This window comes from Cynoglossus semilaevis, chromosome 8 (genome assembly GCF_000523025.1).
Source record: "Cynoglossus semilaevis isolate Cse_v1.0 chromosome 8, Cse_v1.0, whole genome shotgun sequence".
Taxonomy (NCBI): domain Eukaryota; kingdom Metazoa; phylum Chordata; class Actinopteri; order Pleuronectiformes; family Cynoglossidae; genus Cynoglossus; species Cynoglossus semilaevis.
In genome coordinates this window covers 23,854,900-23,875,698 of record NC_024314.1, presented here as the reverse complement: position 1 = coordinate 23,875,698, position 20,799 = coordinate 23,854,900, and the positions used below count along the sequence as shown (strand labels likewise).

Sequence of the window (20,799 nt, the reverse complement as noted above, 5' to 3'; positions counted from 1 at the left end):
CGCCTTACCTGCTACAAAAGTGATTAGTGTGGCACCGCGCCAGAGGTGAAACAGGAAGAAGCCAATGGGAAAGAAATGTAATGGTGCAAAGTAATGTGCACACAGTATACAAAATGTTCAAATTTGCGGAGGTTGATGTGGGATCCTGAGGGCATGAGGAAGAGCGAGGGACTAAAAGAAGAAGAACAAGAATGAGAAAAGAATGCATCTTCCTCCTCCTGTTCCTTAAGAGGATTTCATGGTGTGGTAGCAGAGGTCTGGGGGAGAAATGGGGAGAGAGAGGCAGAGAAGACAAAGGCACAGCTGCTCTTTCACCGTCGGAGGCTGAAATGCCAGCTGCCTGTGCTGAGCGTCCCTCTCAGCTCAGTGATTAAGGCCACCTATTAGAGAGGCATGCTTGATCCATAAACCTGGGAAAAATAATAATTTTGTTGGCATCAAACACATTTCTTCTCAAATTTTTACAGTGATGATTTTACAGCATTTACTGTGAGGCTGGAGTAGGTTTCTAATTGTTTCACTGTTGACGCAGCTCTGTTGGTTTGGGGTTGTCTAACAGGAAACCAGTTTTATTTTAGCATCTGAATGTCTTTGGTAAAATGTCCTGAAGCAAATGTGTGAAACACAGTTTCCTCATGTGCTCTTAGCCTTTTGAACCTGGAGATATCAGAAATTAATCTTGCTTAATAGTTTGTAGACATGTCACAATGGCTGTCGTGTCGTAAGTAGTTAGCTGAATCACCTCTTTGGGCAAATAATTACTCTTTCAATTTAAACCTCCACTTTACTTCACCTTAGGCGAGAGTAGCAGGCGTGACCAAATCTGAGTGAACTGAACTAACTTGAACACTTTGAGGGACGTGAGTCTCAAAACCACTAGAAATCACTGAGTATTGCTGTGATATAACAGTAAGTAGCTAGGAATTGCAATGGCCACAAAAAACAGTGTGCATGTTCCTGCTATGATTAGGTACTTATGGGAACATTTCATTGTTTTAGGACACATTGTCTTGTGGGGACAAAATGAAAGGGAATTTTAGTTTATTTGGCTTTGCATCAGGGATTAGAGTTCATTATTAAGTTATTACGATTGCGTGTGTGTGTGTTTGAACAGCTGATGTCTTTATACAATAATGACAGCAGAAGTATGGCAGCATTCCAGTGCCTTCTCTCAAGTTCTTTCCTGCTTTCTCCTCTGCAGGGAAGGTTGTGAGTCCGGAGAAGATCCAGGAGGCCAAGGAGGTTTACAGAGAACATTTCCAGGACGATGTCTTCAACGAGAAAGGCTGGACATATATTTTGGACGTAAGGGATTGTTAAAGGGTCCTTAAAAAACCCATTATAATAATATACTTAATACACTTTTCTTACATTAGACTGTGCAGAAGCTACAACATGCTAATGTTTGTGCGCATTAATGTGCCGAGTCACAGACAGAATCTTATAAAGACTGTTGTATTGATTTTTACCCAAACTAATGGTCTGTCACTGAACACAAATAAAGGAATGAAATGTATCTTTTTCAAGAAGCTCCCCATGTTGTAAAAGGAAACCCTTAAAATGTTAGATCCTTAAACAAAGCTGTGTTGTTGAAGTTTGTGAACGTGTCGTCAGGCGTGATGGAATTCAACGTTTCGTGCAGTCACGTCTGCTGATACGACATGTATTTGTCCTTCTGTTTTTTTTTTTGATTGCAGAAATACAATGGACACCTGCCTATTGAAATCAAGGCAGTGCCCGAGGGCTGCGTCATTCCCCGTGGCAACGTTTTGTTCACCGTAGAGAGCACAGACCCAGAATGCTTCTGGCTCACGAACTGGGTGGAGGTGGGTTTTATAAAGGTCCTCTTATAAGTCATGTGAGGCAGTTTGTTTGTTTTTATCCTGTCCCAGTCTGTTACCTGTCCCTCTTTTGTGTCCTACATTTCCAAACATGCAACACTAGATTAGGGAAGAATTGCTTTGATGTGTTTAATTTCCAGTCTGAATGACGTTTGTCAGGTTAAAAGCCATTGTTAGGTTCTCATTTATTAACTTCCTACAACAATTCATTTCCTCCTTGTATTTCTTCCTTTAATGAACTATTGAGTAAGATTAAATTGTTTGTTTAATCTGACTATTGATTACAGACAATGGACTTGAGCCACTTTTTTTTTTGCCCCCTGATATATAATATGTGCAATAACCTATGTCCCTGTGTGTGCGTATGTTCCAACCCCCGTGTTATGTTTTGCCCCGGTGTTTCTACAAGTTCTTACTCCGTGTGTAAATGCTCTTATCTGTGCTGTACTTAGATGTCCCTATCTTGTACTTAGATGTCCTTATCTTGTGTCGCACTACTCCTGCACTGCCTGCACTGCACTGTTCTATTCCCCCTTTCTCCCTCTATTTCTTACCTTATTCCCTGTAGTAGTATCGCATGCTGCTAGCACTGTGTGTTCTATGTTACCCTAGCGAGTCTACGGTCCCCCCATCCCAAGCATTTCATTGCATTGTAGACCATGTGTTGAAAGTGCATATGACAAATAAACCCCAATCTTGAATCTTGATCTTGATCTTGATATTACAATGGAGAGTTTTATGAAAGCTATAAGCATTAGTTTGGCAGCAGGCCCATTGACGCCTCCCATCTCTTATTAAATCTCACTGAAGTACAGTCATGACACAGCTCATTGCCCCATCAGTGCTGAGAGATGTAGTGTCACTGTGGAAATGATTAAAATTATTTATGCAGGTCGACTGAAAGGTGCAGTACGAGGACTGGGCCCAGTGCTGTGGAACTGTTGAGGCTGCACTTAATGCAGTCACTGTTTTCTGGGTATTTTTGTTTTGTTTTGGGGTTTTTTTTTTGGGTGGAGTAAAACATGTTTTTGTTAGCATAGCTAAGTGTTAGCAGGAATTTAGAATATATAAAATGCTCTGAATATGATGCAGGTCTTTGAACTCTGTATCACAAAAGTGAAGGAAGTTTAAACTTCTTGTACAGCTGTGGCATCCTAGCACAATGTTGATTCGCTCTATTAATTTTTCAATTATTTAAATTTCTCTCTGCAGACGTTTGTTTACGCTCAGCTTAATTTTCACTTGGAAAAATCAGAAGAAAAAAAAATCGCAATCACGTCTCTATATCTCTGTGATTACGAGGAGCAGACACGGAATAACATTGTTACCACGAATAACAGTAGCTGCCGTCTGTCTTGCACCAGTTACGTGGATTATATGTAAAGGAAAGTTCAAACAGGAACCAAGATGTTTTTCTTTTTCACCCACTCATTTCACAGAACAATCGACAGGGCAATTAAGGAAAAACAACTGAAAATGAGCCTAAAATTTTATTAACTAAAATCTGTTCACCAAGAACAGTGTAACAGCAAACACACCAAAACAAGTCCAAGTCTCACCCCTGCCAAGATTTTATATTTGGATACATCACACATGCACCATCCACAAACACTCTCTTTGTACACACACCATCTCTTTATCTTTCTCTCTCTCTCTCTCTCTCTCTCTCTCTCTCTCTCTCTCTGTCTCTCAGTCATTCTTGTTGTAAAATTAGCCGTACCGTCAGTCTTGTGTCCTTGTGCTGCGTCATTAGGTCAAACTCTGTCCCACCCTCTCCCCCCACTCTCTTTCACTTCCCCTCCACATATTTTCTCTTTCATATTTTATGCTCTGTTGTCAGCAGTCAGGTTTCAGCCTTTTCCTTTACACACTTTTCCCCTTAATGTCGCCCTCTGGTTACTAATCTCAGTCTTTTTCTGTTCTAGGGCATTGCCTGTAAAGGTCACACTGGCACACGGATGTTTAAACTGTGTGTGTGTTTAATATGTCTGAGTTTTTTTTTCCATTGAATGTTCCAAATTACTTTTTTTTTTTTTTTGAAAATTTCCTTTCATTATAAAATGAAAGAAAACTGACTCCAGCCTCTTTATTTTAGGTGAATTTTAGTGTTTATTGTTTTATAACGGGTTAAATGGTCGAGATAAACGAAGTGGAAGAGTCAACATAACGAGGAGGCCTTGACAACGAGACCTCGTGCGTGTCGATGTGCGGACTCTGACCTCGCTCTACAGTCACATGGTTTAGATTATGATAAGTCTGAGGAAGGCATGTGACCCACTCTGAGTTACACTATGAAAACACACGCCGCATTGTGTTTGTTGGCAGAGGGGGAGCCACGTTTGCTTCCATGCTGTTGGTCAAACACACTGTTGGAGGAAACATGGCGGCACATTCCTCTGTCTCAAGTTCGCAATGCTTGTCTTGGTGCTGTTGATGAGCTTTCATGTGCGTCGTTTTAGCTGTGGTTCCACATGTTTAGCCACACAGGATTAGATTAGCACTACCGCTTTTCTTCGGATTTAATTGTCTTTTCATTAATTCAAATTTAGGTTCCTTATTTGTCCCACAATGGGGGAATTTTACAGTGCGAGTCTTTGCAACCCACACAGGCTGCCAGACGGGAGGTACTTCGAAGTATTTGGTCCCTCCCGGGTACATAGCACAGTCTCTGCAGGTCCCTGACCTGATGCAATTAATCAATATGCTATAAGTGACATTTCAACATGTCACGTTGTGTTAATCAGAATGTCCCAGTTCCTCATGTCACAAGCGGTGTGTTTGTGAGTTCTGTTATCTGCAGTACAGTTGGTTGTGAGTACAGATAAGCCTCTCGTTTTCAAGACTTAAACAAATGAGTCTGGTGCTGAGTTGACTCAAGAAAAGAAAAAAAAAAAGGTTGGAATGTATTTTTCCCAGAACTGCACTGGTATGACCTGCCGTGATCCCTCTGAGTCTGTTAGCTTTTGGGTTTTGTACAAGAACAAACAAAAAGATGGTTGACTGGTCTGGTCATAATGAAAACAAAACTCTGGTTCAAGTCTGTATTTTGAATCTCTCTTTCTCTTTCTCACTCTCTTTCTTTTTTGTCTCGTTCCATCAGACCATCCTGGTTCAGATCTGGTACCCTGTAACTGTGGCGACAAACTCCAGAGAGCAGAAGAAGATCCTCGCCAAGTATCTCCTCGAGACTTCCGGGAACTTGGAGGGATTAGAGTACAAACTCCATGACTTTGGCTACAGGGGTGTATCATCACAGGAGGTACATCTAAATACTATTTGTTTTCTCAATATGTACATGTCCAATATGTACGTGTCCAATATGTACATGTACATATTGAGTCCTGGTGTTGGGAGTGTGGCTCAGACGTTTTATATTGACAAACCAGGCGCCTCCCACTGGGTTGATACACTTATTCACTTTCCTGACTTTGGAAAACACTGTTTTTGCAAAAACTAAGCCTGATTTTCTTTTGCCCTTTAACCAATAGGAAAGAATTTTGGAATAAAATCTGTTGATACTTTATCTGTCACGATAAAAGAGCAAGAGATATGATATATTGCGATACTTTAGGCATGTCAATATGTTGTGGATTTTTTTAAAATAATTTATTTCTTGGAAAATGATTAGCATAACACAATGCTGTTACATGCTTAACATCAGGTTACTTAAATTGGAGAGATCTACATTTGTAATCATTAGAGAAGAAAAAAAATGAACCAAAGCCGGATCGTAATTATTACTATAGAATATCAATATGAGATTGTGAAATTAAACGTAATTATTACTATATAATATCAATATGAGATTGTGAAATTAAATATTGTAATATTTCAGTGTATGGATAATTCCATAGACCCTTTTTAACCCAACCACCGGGTGTGTTAGGAATTAAAATAAGAACGAAAGCTTTCAGGCTCCGATTATTTCAACCTTCAGAATTGAAGCCATGATATAATGTGCGATAAGCCACGGTTTCTCCTCTTCTTTAATACTTCTCTCCATCTACTGGTAGACTGCGGGCATCGGTGCCTCCGCCCATCTGGTCAACTTCAAGGGCACGGACACGGTGGCTGGCATCTGCGTCATTAAAAAGTACTATGGCACCAAGGACCCAGTGCCAGGCTACTCAGTGCCTGCAGCAGAGCACAGGTAACCATACATACACACACATTAGTACACACTGATCTGGAGGTGTGATTTATTTCCGTGGTGTTTTTTGATGCTCTGTCCTTGATCAGTGAGACAGGTCATCTCCTCTGTAGCTGCTTTTTTTTTTCTCCTGTAAAGTATTTCCTGGAGAGGATGGTGTAGTACAGTACGGCTTTTCTCCTTTTAAATACAACACTGACCCAGATGACCGTCTTATACTGCCATTGGGGCATTTATATTGATGTTGATTTTGAATAAATTTAACATCAACTCATGCTGCTGTGAGCAGCGTAAATTATGAGTCTCTCCAGACACTTAATTCACATATTCCAGAAAGGTTTCCTGGAAGTGTTGCCAGATTTTTTTTTGACTTGTCATTTTGGCTAAGACCCAGGTACAGTATGAATGAGACCTTGTTCTTCAACAACTAGGACTGAGTGTCAGATTTAAAACAACAAATTTCTTCTGAACAGATGATTAACTGCTGAAGGTGTTGATTACGCCACTTCATCAGTCAGAGTGATGATGCGCCCAGGGCTTGACACACAGTGGTAAAAATAATAACTCTTGGTCAGCCTCACTCCATCATCATTGTGTCTGGACTGTGATTGGACAGAGGACAGTGTTGCCATCGGCTGATGCTAGCACACATCTCCTCACACACAAAAAATCATTCATTCCCTGCTTTTCACTCCATGCTTTACTCCCATGCGCCAAGTCACGTCTTCCTCACCACCAGGGCAGTTGTTCCACTGCGCTTCTGTCCTGCACTGATGCATTATGGGATGTGAAAAGCAGTTGTCATGGCAACATTTATGTAACAACCTGCCCTCCCTTTTCTCCCCACCTCAGAGGGTGGAGTAATTTTACTGTATTAACTCTAATAACACAATAACTCAATGACTTATCTTCAAAAGGTCTTTTTCTCGTTCTACTAATGTTCAAAAAGTAAAAAATGAAACAATTTTACGTTTTCTGACCTCGTATCTTTTTTCCTTAACAATAAAAAAAAAAATAATAATAATAATTTATTTTACCAAGACGCCTCTTACTGTATTTAAAGCGTGGAGTACACTGCCCTCTCCTGGACAGTTTGAAGCATCACGATTTTCTGGACTTTGGGAGATCGTTTTAACTTAAACCACTATAGTGTGTGTTCTTCTCTTGATCCAAGGTCGCCTGGAATTGCCTCCAGCCTTCTTAGCAGATCAGTTGTGTAGATAATGGCTGGGCTTTAAATGAACTCTGCTCTGGTTCTTTTTATTTTAAGATTTTCTTCCACGCAGATAACTTATCTCTCCTTCCCTGTTCTCGTAGGGTTTTCTTACTTTCTTTTTCACTTTTCTTTCACCTCTGTTTTCTCTCACTGTGTCCGTTTAACTTTGAAACTTTTTTTTTTCTCTCTCTCTGGTTTAAGAGAATGATGCCATTGATAACGTTGACAATGCAGTTTGTTTTAACCTGAACTGTATGTGACCTGGGAGAGTGACGCGACTACAATTATTGTCTCCACAGTACCATCACAGCCTGGGGAAAGGATCATGAAAAAGACGCGTTTGAGCACATTGTCAAACAGTATCCCAACGTGCCTGTATCTATAGTCAGCGACAGCTACGACATTTACAACGCCTGCGAGAAGATCTGGGGAGAAGATCTACGGGAACTGATAGAGAAGCGTAGCGCCGACGCTCCGCTCGTGGTTCGGCCGGACTCAGGAAACCCGCTTGACACAGTTTTGAAGGTGAGCTCTTGTAGCCTAATTTCCTTTCAGTTCCATAAAAATAATCATCTAAACTAACCTTATTCTTTCTTCTTTTCTTTATTTACGCTCTTGTGTAGGTTTTGGAGATCCTGGGTAAAAAGTTCCCTCCAAAAGAGAACTCCCAAGGTTTTAAGGTTCTCCCTCCTTACATCAGAGTCATACAAGGAGATGGAGTTGATATCAATACACTGCAAGAGGTAAAAACACATGAAGTGTGTTAGAAAACAAAAGTTTGAAGTTTGGTAATGATGACGGTGATGAGTTTTGAGTGATCTCTCTTTGCAACAGATAGTGGAAGGTATGAAGGAACACAGGTGGTCACTTGAGAACATTGGCTTTGGTTCTGGAGGTGCTCTGCTGCAGAAACTGACCAGAGATCTGCTCAACTGTTCATTCAAATGCAGCTACGTAGTCACTAATGGACTGGGGGTGAGCACCAGTCTTTTAAAGGCATTTCGTTCACTCCAAGAAATGGTTAAAAAGTGTGTCGTTAATGTGCTGTTGTTTTCTGTGCTGTGTGAAAAGGTGAATGTCTTCAAGGACCCAGTGGCAGACCCCAACAAGAGGTCAAAGAAAGGTCGCCTGTCTCTGCACCAGACACCGAGTGGAGACTTTGTCACTTTAGAGGAGGGCAGGGGTGAACTGGAGGAATATGGCCAGGTGGGTTTAGTTTATTTCAGTTCAGTCAAACACTCTGTTCTAAAGTTTTAACCTTTTATTTTTCATTGTATAAATTCAATAATCTTACGCCTCCTAGGAAGGGCCCAGCCCCTATTTTGGATACCACAGACATAAAGCATTTCAATGTTTATCTTGATTCAGTTCATGTAAATACTGTTTATTACTTCTTCCGTCACTCACGCCAACATCTTCTACAGGACCTGCTGCACACAGTCTTCCAGAACGGCAGGATTGTGAAGACGTACACATTTGATGAAATCAGAGACAATGCTAAGCTCACAAACAGTGAGCTGAAAGATCTTCTGCTCTAAGTCTCCAGCGCTGCTGCAAAGAAAAAAAAAGTACCCCCTTCCTTCTTCACCGCTTCACCTTTTTGGCCTCTGACATCAGCCCTGCTGGTCCACATTCATTGCTGGTCCACCACAGTCCTGACGTCACCACAGTACCCTGAAATGTTGAGATTATTTACCCACCTTTCCAAAAAACAAAAAAACAAAAAAAAAAACTTGATCTGTTCTCCAGTGAAATGGTATGAGTTTGTGGGAGAAGTATATTAAAGTTCACCTCTCCATGCTGCTGCACTAAATTGAATGTTGCACTGTAAGGTAGCCGTCGAGATACTGTATGGGTTTGGGTGATTGTCTTTGACCTGGCAGCTGCACGAGGAAGTGAACATATTGATTGATTGATTGATTGAGAGACAATTATAAAGCCATACCACTGATCTGACCCCTTGACCCCCATCTCCCCACCACCTCCCCAAAATGTACATAATATAAAGATGCATAGAATCTAAGGGTGCAACAGAAAAATCCATCAACATTTAGGATGTTTTTGGAACGATAAAGAAACTCACCCCCATCCTGTCTTTCCTGCATCAGTCGGTAGTCATGGCCAAAGGTATAAAACGGCCAACAAGTCTATAAGGAGTATTTTTTTTATATTCCTTAACTACTCTGAATATATTGTAATCTGTGCAGTTATGTTCACAACCCTCTCCAGCCCACAGTGAGCTGTAGTCAGGGAGGCTGAAAACACAGCGTGATTTAACTGCACCTGTTTCTTTTATCCTGTTATTTGCCAACTTTTGCGTGATGTCTTTCAATTTCCGATTTGTTACTTTAGCCTATATATACTGTATGTGTGTATGTAAATATATATATATACATATATACACACACACATACATTTTATGTACAGTGTGTGTGCAATGTTCCAAAATAATAATTAAGGCATTTTAAAGCTATTTTTCCATCTAGTGTTTGAAGGATTCCTAATTTTCCCCGATGATTAGCAAGAGCCAAACCTTTAGGGTTGACGTTTCATCCCAACGAAACCAATATTTACAATTTAAGACCAAGAAAGAGAGAACGACCATCTTAGAAGTTGTCTGTTTTGGAGTGAGGATGATTGAACTCGGGTATGTGGCTCCGGGAGTGTTGTATCTGTTAAATGTTGACTCTATTACGTGTGTGGGTGGGTGGGTGTGTGTGTTCGTGTGTGTGTGTGTTCGTGTTCCTGAATGTGTTGAAATCTACCTTTTACTTTTGCTGTCCTTTATTTCCCTGAAAGGACACAAACGTGATAAGACAACAGTGAGTCTTTTTGCGTCTGTTGGAAGTTATGTCGTCTCAATTTTCTGAACAAGAACTCAGAATTTCCAGCCTTCAGGTCCCAAAATGTTGTGCTTATCTAAAAAAAGAAAGAAGAAGTGAAAGAGAAAGAAATGTTTGAAAATTCAGTGACGTCTTTCGGTGGAAATGCTATAGACCAGCGGTGTCAAACTCATTCACACCCGGGGCCACATCACCAATACAGTTCCCCTTGAATGGCCGGTTGTAAATGGAAGACTCTAAAGATCAGGGGTTCCCAACTGTCGGTCCGCAGACCAGTGCTGGTCTATAGGTCATTTGGTACCAGTGGAACACAGTGAAAAAAGTACTTATCTTTTACTAATCATCATATCCACTTACTTTTTTTATTTGAAGATAATCTGTCAATATTTTAAAATAATAGGTCATTCAGACTCTGATACGAACAGAATAGAGTCTAAAAGATGTTTTATTTTGAAAATTTAATGACTTTTCAATGCTCAGCACCTTGATACCGGTCTGTAGTAATGTGTGGTCCTTGGATGACCAGTCCTTAGAACAGAAAAGGTCAGGGACCGCTGGTATAGATGTAACTACTCCATAACACACTAAGACTGTACGTGTTTCTACAATTGATTATTATTTATTCAAGTAAGAAATATTGTTCATTGCTGTGTAATAAAAAAACTTTAAATTTCTTAGGTTAAAAAACTCTGCTGTGTGGACCTTTACTAAATGATTTTTAAGCTCCTGCTGGCCACACAAAATGGCTTGGCGGGCCGCATTTGGCCCCCGGGCCTTGAGTTTGACACATGCTATCGACAAAATCTGGGGTATGACAAAGTTTTTTTTTTTTTTTTTTTTGTTTTTTGAAAATTAAAAGTTCTAGTCAAGTTCTACTTTTTAGTCTCAGAATTCTGAGGGGAAATGAGAGGTGCTGATAATCACTGCCTTAAACTCAGCAGAAACAATTGTAAATGGTAAAGTATGGATGTTCGCGGTCTGATTTTTTTTTTTTTTTTGGACACATTAATCTAACTTAGACTCATTTTTTTCTTTTAAGTTAATGGATTTTTCTGTTGCTGTGGGAAAATGTAATGACATCACAACAAGAACATGTTCACTTCCAAAGTCGGAAGAGATGATTGTGTTCTCGTTTTTGCCAAAAGTCCCTTTTTAAAAAATCTTCCAACTCTCTGGTACACTTGCGATTCAGTGACAATATGTCAATATTGATGCATCACTTCCTGTCTAGGGTAGCCATTATCAGTAACTTTCTTCATTTAGGAGTCAACCAACTTCAACGCGGTAATTTTTTTTAAAAAAAAGCACTGATGTCACCATGATCTGCCTCCTCCCTCTGGTTCAGACCAAACTGCTTCAACTCAGCCTGATAAACATAACTGTTTTTTGTTTTGATTTGTTACCTCTCACCATCTGCAGTCAACCCACCTTCATCTCACTCACTTTCTGATGACATGGGTGGATTTTAGTACAACTCTTGCTTTTACAGTTTTGATACCGTCTCAGTTCTTACCTCAGATTTCTTTTAATGACGATGAAGAAATCTCATTTAGAAAACAACATGGCGACAACTGCCTTCCCACTTGTACATACAGTAAAGCAACCAAGCAGACTGAAAGCATAGGGGGCACTATGTCAAAGAGTTGGCCACAGACAGATATTATTAATGGTATTGTAGTTTGTGTCTGAATGAGCATTTTTGTACAAATTGAATAATATCCAAAACTGCTTGACTGAAGTGGCAGTGTGACTGTTTTTGTGACTGTAAAACTTTAGGCTTTCTTGTACGTGTGAGAGAGCGAATGGTCTGTAATGAATACTTTTGTTTTTTTCTTTATGTTGATGTTGTTCCTCTTGTATGTATATGTTGGTTGTACCAGAAATTCTCTCAACACAAGTGAACTTTTAACTAACCTGACATGTTATATTGTCAACAATACACTGATTAAAGATCACCCCTTCACATTTACTTCACTTGACTGCTCTTTTCATAAATTCCTTTTTAAATATTTTATTATATTAAAATATCACAGCATATATTTTACACTGAATGCCACCCTCACAAAGTTCCAAGTACCATTAAACTGCATTGGCACACGACATTAAGATGCATTAGCATTAGCCTACACTGTTCAGCTAAGCAAAGTATATAAAGATTATTAGCCTATTTATCAGCAAACGAAGTAAATCTACCACTGGTAACAACATTTAATCCACAAACGCAAAATCAAGGCAGAAAATACAACGGTGAGTTACATGACAATTGAAAACATTCAAATTGTTAGCAAATTCGAATACTTAAAATTATACATGCCCGTTTGAAATCAAAGTGCGTCAACTACAGTGAAACGAGGTATTGGAAACCAAGGTTTAAAACTACTGAAATATAATAAAAAATGGGAAAACCAGTATTTATATTTAGTACAACAAGTGGACTTTTATAGCCAGCCCGTTAAGCCTCAGATTTGCCTTGCTAAAGCGGCTATTCAGCTATAACTAAAAATCAATTCCCAGTTGTGTCACTAGAGGGCACCCAAGTACAAACATTATCTCACGTATCATGTTAAAGAACCACTGATTTCGCGCTTTCTGGGCATAAAACCTAATAGGAATGACGAAAGATAACTCACCAAATGACACGTTTAAAAAGGCAACTATTTAGCTGTGACAAATTCAACAGTAAACGCCAATAATCTGAGGTAAGTCCAACTTAAATATTTCATACAAAGAAGTACTTCAAACCTGTTGTTGCCTTGCTGTTACTGACTACAGTCTCTACTTATATTTTGTTTTTAGCTCCGTGCTGATTGTGACAACTGATTCATGTGAGATAGTGGGGGCGTTTTAAGCCAACGGAATCCAGAGAATCCCTGGTTTGCTCGGTCATGAGACTGAAGACATCACCAGAGAGGAGTTAACACTGGAACTGCAAGTCAGCAGGAGGAGGAGGAGGAGGAAGAGAAGGAGGAGGAGGCAGCATCCGTTTTCCTAACGCATGGCTCCAATGAAAACTCAGTAGGGGACATCCGATACCATTATTGTTCCTCAGAAGAAGTTAACGGACCTTAAACCTCGTCCTGGTCTTACTTCAAATGAATGTCATGTCTTCGTGTTAGGTTCTAGTTTCAGTTTGTGGCTCTGTGTAAAGGCCAGTGAAAGGAAAACTCTCAGCAATCCTAACTTGACCGAGTTTTCCAGCATCGTTTATGGCATGACGTAATTTGGCACACTTTTATGCGCTTCATCCGCTCAGTCTTGGAGGTCGCATGCGTTTTTGCGCGTCACCAAGCGGCGGACAGGCTACACTGCAAGAAGTCCACGTCCAACTTTTTGATTTCTATCCCACTTCTGTTTCTGTTGCAAATCCACCCGCTTTCCATAGGTTGTGTTTTCTACTGCAGTCTCAGCAGAAATCACCCTTTGCCTCCACTGGGTGGCAGACTTGTGTTTTCCGTCTTTGTTTCTCCAGGACTTTGCGGGGCTGACTCAGTGTGGTCACTTCTTGCAGCGTTAACAGCACAAGGCTACGTCACCGGACTTGACAACTCCCCCATCTCTCCCACTGCTGACTTTGCCTCCCTGTTGGACTTCACCATCCAGAGTTTGGGAAGAACCGGATCACGGTTTTGTGGATCAGAAGCGCCACCATGATGACCGGGTTTAGGCTCAACTTGTCGCCACTGAAGGAGCCGCTGGGCTTCGTTAAGCTGGTGGAGTGGGTACGTTACATGCATGTACATGGATAAATCAGTGTGTCTGTGTGTGTGTGTCCATAGCCATAGGAAAGGGAGGTCCAGTACTTTCTTGGATTTTCCCCTTTTTTTAGCCACTGACGAAAACTCTTCTGTTCATGGAGAGATTTCGTGAAAATTTCGCTAAAAACACGCGCGGATTCACAACGGTTTCCTTCTTATTTTACTCATACTTGTAGCTTTTAGGTCTCATTCATGATTGTGATTTTTTGCATCATTACTGTGTGTACTGGGTGTATCTTGAGATTTTTCTTTGGGCGGCAGAGGTGTGACATGATGTTCCAGCAGGGGGCGGAGGTCAACACCTCAAGAAAAGTTTAAGATTTTTTTCTTTGTCTTTACTTTCCCTTGTTGTCTATAAACTTTATAGACAACAAGGTTTTATAGTATAAAGGCTTATCATGCTGCCGACATCCAGGAGATACTGTGTGTATTTCATATTTTACTGCAGCCATGTCCAAAGTCCGGTTCAGGGTCCATTTGTTGCACTTGAGTGAGTTTTATGTGGCCATTGTTTTTATTCCCTGAGCTATTTTGTTTTCTCCACTGAAATGTCTTGATTCTCTCTATCTGCTTGCTAACTTTGAGCTTCACCTTAGTTTAAGTTATTTTGATTTCCGTCGTAAGAAGCATTTTTAGCCTGTCCCGTTATAGAGGTAAAGCACAGACATAGTTGGCATAATGGTTTAGCATGGGTGGAATAGAACCCAGAACTTTTGGTTTGGAAGGATACAAAATGGCTATACAAAATATAGCCTTTTTTTTTTTTTTTGTATTCCTAAATCTAAAGGTTAGCTATTTTAGTTAGCTTAAAGCAACTTCTGTTTGAATTTAAATCATCACCCTTCAGCTGTCCGTAGACGAAAGTGTTTTTATTGCTAAAATGTAGCTATTGCTGTTTACTTTTAGCTATTTCTATCCTAACTATAAATGTTTTTGGGAAAATGCAGGCTAACATCATGGTTAGCATTTCACTGCTGCTGCACGAACGGAAACACGTTTCAGTCAATACTAAAAGTTTGTGATTTTTTTTTTAAATCTCCAAAAGCACGAACGGAAACACGTTTCAGTCGATACTAAAAGTATGTGATTTTTTTTTTAAATCTCCAAAAGAAGTACAGGCATAAAGAGGAGAAAATGAAGTATTATTTACAAATAATGCAGTTTCTTTGGGTAATTTATTGGCAGTTTTTTTCCCTATAAATCCAGAAGCTGGAGTTAGCATCAGAGAGCAGTGAGTCAACTTCTGTGTCGCGTCCTCCACACGACACAGTTACAGATTAAATGCGTTTCTTTTCAACAATAATTGACTTCCACGTCCAGGTTGAGACAATTGTCTCCTCACACACACATACACACACACACACACATTCACAGCCAGGCTGTCTCCACTCGTCAACTGTCAGAGACTGATGCCAGTTTTTTTTTTTTCTTATGGACAGTCCAGAACTGGGTCAGAAGACACCAGGGTTGTTAACACAGCTCTGCTACTTACAGCTGTTCTATTTTCTCATAACACACACACACACACGCACGCAAGCGCGCACACACACAGAGCCTTGTTCTGAGTCAGATGACCGATTGTTACTCTGTGTGTGTGTGTGTGTGTGTGTGTGTGTGTGTGTTTGGACTCTGTGGAGCTGATCTGTCTGAACCCAATTTATCATCCAGTCCACTGTGAATAAGGAAATGTGTTAAATAAGGGTTGTATCAGGCCACACACACACACACACACACACACACACACACATGCTGCTGTACTAATGAGCAGGGTTTGAGTCATCAGCATAACTTGGCTAATGAGCAGTAACTGCAATAATTCCGCCTCACAATTATTCTGTTGTTTTTTATCAATAATAAGTTTTGTTTGTTTTTTTCAAATTCAGTTTGAAATTTCAAAGATTTGAAATTTGAATTTGCATCGATAAGAATTTCCGATTAGTCATGTGGTCTCGTCTGACTGTGGCCTTGTATGAAGAGCATATATTTTATGGATGAGAGAGTGACACGAGTGTGTGATGCAGGAATGAGACTGATTTATATGTGTGTCTGTAGTGTGTGTGTGTGTGTGTGTGTGTGTGTGTGGTGTAAGTCTGCCAGACCCACAGACAGGAAGTGGATGCCAGTGACATCTGGAGACACATATGGGGAGATGCCTTGAGGTGTGTGTGTGTGTGTGTGTGTGTGTCCGTGTGTGAAAGAGAAAGATTTTATATCCTTGAATGTATGAAGAGTTTATACTTAAACAGCAGCTCATCTTGAGTTGTTGTTTTTTTTTTAGTATAATTTCTATAATTTTCTCAAACAGCAGCTCATCTTGAGTTGTTTTTTTAGTATAATTTCTATAATTTTCTGCCTCCAATTTATTCTGTGTTTATGCCAATTTCTCTTTTGTTCTTGGTTAACCTTTGGATGATTTTGTTGTTGTTGCTAATTTTTAGCGGTTTCTGAGGTAACTGTTAGCCAACGTGTGCCAAGCGTTGTTAACACATCTTGAGTTTTTCTTTTGTTATTTGATTTCAAGCAGAAAATGCTTGTCAAAAACCTGCTGTTAAACCTTTCGCGCTTTTGATCAAAGAACTCAGCTGTTCACAAGCTGCGCGCATTCTTAACGTGTTGAAAACACCGAGCGTGGACTGGATGAAGAGACTTCACACATGTCTGTCGAACTACAGATTTCCGTGTTTTATTATCTGCACGCCTGTTACTGTAAGGTGATATCAGTGAGAGTCTGGCGCTGGATATTAATCTGTGTGATCAGCGTCTCTTTGTACTGAAATTTAAAGGGTTAAGTGGCGTCGCAACCACACTGACTAATGGAATTTAGCAAGAGGCATTGGTGTCACAAGGTCTACACCCTGAACCAGATGCTGCTCTGCTGCTGTGAGAAAAGAAGTGGGAGACAAAGGACAACGGACGTCCTCGCAGGTCACGCAGTGTGGAAGAAAACGTCTCCATTTAGATCTCACAATAATCTTAAGAGACACAGAATTACGTCTTTCTAGAATCCTGCGGATGCCCTTAGCACTAGGTCACGACCTTTAAGGACTTAAATTGCGTCCTTCAGTCAAGCAAAGTGTCAGGTATTTTAGCGAATAAGTGAGATTTGAGTTTTATTTAACAAAATGATAACAATAATTGCTCTGATTGCACTTTTTTTTTTGAGATTTGTGTTTGGAAGTTCTGATTAAAAAGCAATAAATAACAAATGCAAAACCAGTTTTAAAAGCTAGCCAGATTAGCTAAAACATCATCAAAAGGTATGGCAAATTAAAAAAGATGGTGTAACAACATTCCTTTTTGACCACTTGTTTTTCTCTGTTCAAACAGCTGACGGCCATATTTTCTTTCGGGAGTTGTGGCGGTTTCTCCGGCACGAACATCGTTTCCATCTTCTGCAGCGACGGCAGTAACCAAACGCTCAACGCTAACTATCACTATCCATTCAGGTGAGAATGTAGAATTTAGGTGAAAAGAATCTAGCTGCAAACCCTATGTCATTAAAGGTATGCTAGGCTAGGCCAGTTATTACCTTGGTTAAAGTGAAGGTGACAAAAGCTCAGTAGTTTGTGCTGTTGTCTGCCACCTGGTGGGTTGCCGGCTTGATTCCAATACTGAATGGTTATTTGCCTGGCATTCTAAAACCTGCCGTCTACCAATAAGAAAAGTGCTTTTATTCTACCAACATTGAACAAACCTTGAACTGTCCCTTTAACGCCTTCCTACCGTTCACGGCCAGGTTAAGCCAAGTCCCACTGATTGAGGGAAACACAACTATTTGTAACCACTCGCTCACTACGACGTTCATGGTGGGAGACGCGACCTCTGCATCGGAGTTCTTTGTGGGCGTGGCCGTTGTCTGCTTCCTCTACAGCATGGTGGCGCTGTTGGTTTATCTCGGCTACATGCACGTCTACAAGGACTCTGACTTTGGTCCCATTTTTGTGAGTATTGATCATCATTTCATCGGGAATTGTCGACCGGTGGAACCAGTTTGTAGCTTCACCTCTTATTGGTCCTCGTCTTCAGGATTTTGTGCTGACGTCCATCCTGGTCTTCCTGTGGCTGGTCTGCTCTTCAGCCTGGGCGAAGGGTCTGCAGAACGTGAAGGACGCCACGGGCAGTCAAGGCATCAGGGCAGCTCTGGATGTCTGTCAGGGAGGAAACACCACCTGCAAGGTCACGGAGTTCGCCGTCATGAGAGGCCTCAACTTCTCTGTGGTGAGAAGATCGTTCCTCAGAACTGTTGTTTGAATGACTTTGGTTGAACATTTACAGAATTAAATTTTAGCTTTTCCTTGGATAACCTTTAGTTATCTTCTGGCTAACCTTTAGGCCCTTTCAGCCTTATGGACTGTTATTTTATTTCATCTTTGTATTTTTTTAAAATTTTATTTCATTATATTTACCAGGAAGTAGATTAGTTGTAGCTGTTTCCTGTTTGAAATTTAGCATTTAGCCACTTTTTCTACTAATTGTAAAATTTTAAATATACAGTATATATATATATATATTAGCTTTAATTGATAGACAATTATGTGATACTTAAAAAGTGAATGACAGTTTATAGCTTTGATTTTTTTTTTTTTTTTACAAACGTGCCAACGAGCCTGTTTTACTCATTCAATTACAGAAAATGTTTTTATGCAGACGATATGATTCTTTACATATGTAAAGCTAAATTGACAGGAAGCAGCATGAACATTGCCCTGACAATGAACAGTGAAATATTAACTAAAAAAAGTCCTCAGTATTTTATTTTATCTTCAATGCAAACTGTAACCTTTTTTTTTCCTTTTCCTCTTTCAGATCTTCGGCTACCTCAACATGTTCATCTGGGCTGGAAACGCTTGGTTTGTTTACAAGGAGACTCGCTGGCACTCAAAGAAGTTCTCCTCTTCGTCTGCCCAGGGCAGACAGCAGGTCCCTGCCTCCATCTAACGTACGCAGGACACATGCCCAAATATGTAACGTTGTACACAAAAGTACTCACCAGACACGACATTTGACGTCAATGCAGCGTTTAGCTGCAGCTAATCTCACTCATGCTGTATGCATGTAAGTGCATAGGTGCAGCAGGTACACTACAAACTCAGTCACACATTTACAAACAGCTTTTTATGAACGATGAAGAAGAAGGTGATGAAGGATACATTTTCAGGTGATCATTTAAAAAAAAAAAAACAACTTCATGACACGTAATTTCTTGCACAATTTATAACAGAAGTAAAGCATTAAAATGCAAAAACGTCATACCCCAAAGTATTTCTCTGGAGGTCTTTTTAAAATTAATAATAGCACAAATATCCACAGTAAGCATAAAGTGCTTCTACTCAGGGCTTAAGGAGCTGAACTTGGATAGTTTAGTTGAAAAAAAAAATCCGAATGAGACAGCGTGTGGGATATTGTACCAAAACTCAACCATGAAACCACTTTTCTAGTTGAAGATTGTGCAAACTTTGTCTCACTAAAGTGGATAGTTTAGTTGAAAAAAAAAAATCCGAATGAGACAGTGTGTGCGATATTGTACCAAAACTGAACCATGAAACCACTTTTCTAGTCAAAGATTGTGCAAACTTTGTCTCACTAAAAGTAGTGTATAGATAAATGTATGAAAAGAATGACCAAATTTAAAATATAAGGAATTGGATAAAAAGATGTTAGGCTAACATTTAGCTAATATTAGCCAAATGTTATTATTATGTTAGTATATGGATGCCGAAAAACCCTGTGTTTGGCTAACTTCAGTTATTAGATATGCAACAACAAATGAATTAGATGAATAGAATTACACACAAAAAATGAACCAGTGGTTGCCAAAGTGGATTACTTAGATGACATAACAAAAAAAATGAACCAGTGGTTGCCAAAGTGGGGGGCAGGCTCCCCTTAGGGGGCGCAGAATGTTAAAGATTGTTGACAAGTCAACTGCTGTAAAACAGCACAAAGATTAATTTACTTCAAAACTGCTATGAGCCTTAAATAGAGGTTAGCCAAAGTGAAAATAATTAGACAAAAATGTAGAGTAGAAAATGGCTAATTAATACTGACAGTTGATTTTATCATTCAAAATGTGCCTTAAATATATTAATTAAATAAAATATGTAAGTGATTGTAAAAAAAAAAATCATAGTTTCTTTAAATTGTATTTGTTTTACATATTGAACATGGGACCTTTCAAAGAGCTTTTATTTTACCAAATGCTACACTCAGCAACACCAGTGCACAATAATCCAGATGGTGTGAAACCGGTGTGAAAATCCTTCATATGTGCCTTTTTTACAGCCGGTCCGTGGTGGTTTCCTGTAGCACGTTTTGCACAGTTTTGACCAGATGTCACGAGCTTTAAAGCACCGTTGTGTCCGGGTGTGTTAACCTGTGGTTACATTTTCAGTTACGAGTTACATCAGACATATTAAATATGCAAACTGACTATTAGCAGGTGTCGTAAGAGAGTGTTTTTATCCACGAAAATGGAGAAAAATGAGCACTAACTTCTGCCAAAACATTAGCATCTGCAGGACAATACAGTATGTAATGTTATTGTTCTGGTGACCACTCCTTTTACACTAGTCATAAATTGTTGAGTTATTAATACACTAATATTACACAAGCCTTTTAAATGTGATGTTTTTGGGGCACAATAAAACCAAAGTCTGGATTTAGGTTTGTTTCCCACCTTACCAAAGTCTGTCTGTAGGCTTTACATTCCCAAATTTTTCTTTTTTAAAACTCCAAGAAGTTTTTATTTTTTCAAACATCACTGTAGTTTTAAAAGTATTACTTTTTTTATAGTAAAAAGTACCTTTGTGCAAATAAAAATAGATGCATATTGAATAAACAATCCCGTTGGACCAGTGCAACAGCACCCCCTGCAGGCAGAGAAGCTAAGCGAAACGTCTCGTAGGCTCTAGCCTTGAATGTCCATTTACACTCCAATAGTGATGTAATAATTTAAAAACTAGTCCTTATTGTAATAAAACTACTCCAAATCCTT

General features: G+C 39.7%; 2 protein-coding genes across 2 annotated transcripts in view; both read left to right on the top strand.

The window, feature by feature from the left end:
• nampt1 (nicotinamide phosphoribosyltransferase 1) overlaps positions 1 to 12,019 on the top strand; it is a 17,850-nt gene extending 5,831 nt beyond the window's left edge. The window contains exons 3-11 of the mRNA XM_008315785.3: positions 1,202 to 1,305; positions 1,698 to 1,826; positions 4,942 to 5,100; positions 5,855 to 5,991; positions 7,507 to 7,732; positions 7,831 to 7,950; positions 8,042 to 8,182; positions 8,279 to 8,413; positions 8,632 to 12,019. Coding sequence (XP_008314007.1) covers positions 1,202 to 1,305; positions 1,698 to 1,826; positions 4,942 to 5,100; positions 5,855 to 5,991; positions 7,507 to 7,732; positions 7,831 to 7,950; positions 8,042 to 8,182; positions 8,279 to 8,413; positions 8,632 to 8,745 — 1,265 coding nt within the window. The 3' untranslated portion in view covers positions 8,746 to 12,019. The remainder of the gene's footprint in view (positions 1 to 1,201; positions 1,306 to 1,697; positions 1,827 to 4,941; positions 5,101 to 5,854; positions 5,992 to 7,506; positions 7,733 to 7,830; positions 7,951 to 8,041; positions 8,183 to 8,278; positions 8,414 to 8,631) is intronic.
• A 967-nt stretch (positions 12,020 to 12,986) lies between these two features.
• Positions 12,987 to 19,182, top strand: sypl1 (synaptophysin-like 1). The gene is made up of 5 exons (XM_008315786.3): positions 12,987 to 13,769; positions 17,133 to 17,251; positions 17,542 to 17,746; positions 17,832 to 18,023; positions 18,612 to 19,182. The coding sequence occupies exons 1-5, from the start codon at positions 13,698 to 13,700 to the stop codon at positions 18,741 to 18,743; spliced, it is 720 nt and encodes a 239-aa protein (XP_008314008.1). The 5' UTR covers positions 12,987 to 13,697; the 3' UTR covers positions 18,744 to 19,182.
• The last annotated feature ends 1,617 nt before the right edge of the window (positions 19,183 to 20,799 follow it).

Coding starts and splice junctions, on each gene's coding strand:
- sypl1 (XM_008315786.3), top strand. CDS start 13,698: ATGATGACCGGGTTTAGGCTCAACTTGTCGCCACTGAAGGAGCCGCTG. Junction 17,252..17,541: donor AACTATCACTATCCATTCAG/GTGAGAATGTAG, acceptor GTTCACGGCCAG/GTTAAGCCAAGTCCCACTGA. Junction 17,747..17,831: donor CTGACTTTGGTCCCATTTTT/GTGAGTATTGAT, acceptor CCTCGTCTTCAG/GATTTTGTGCTGACGTCCAT.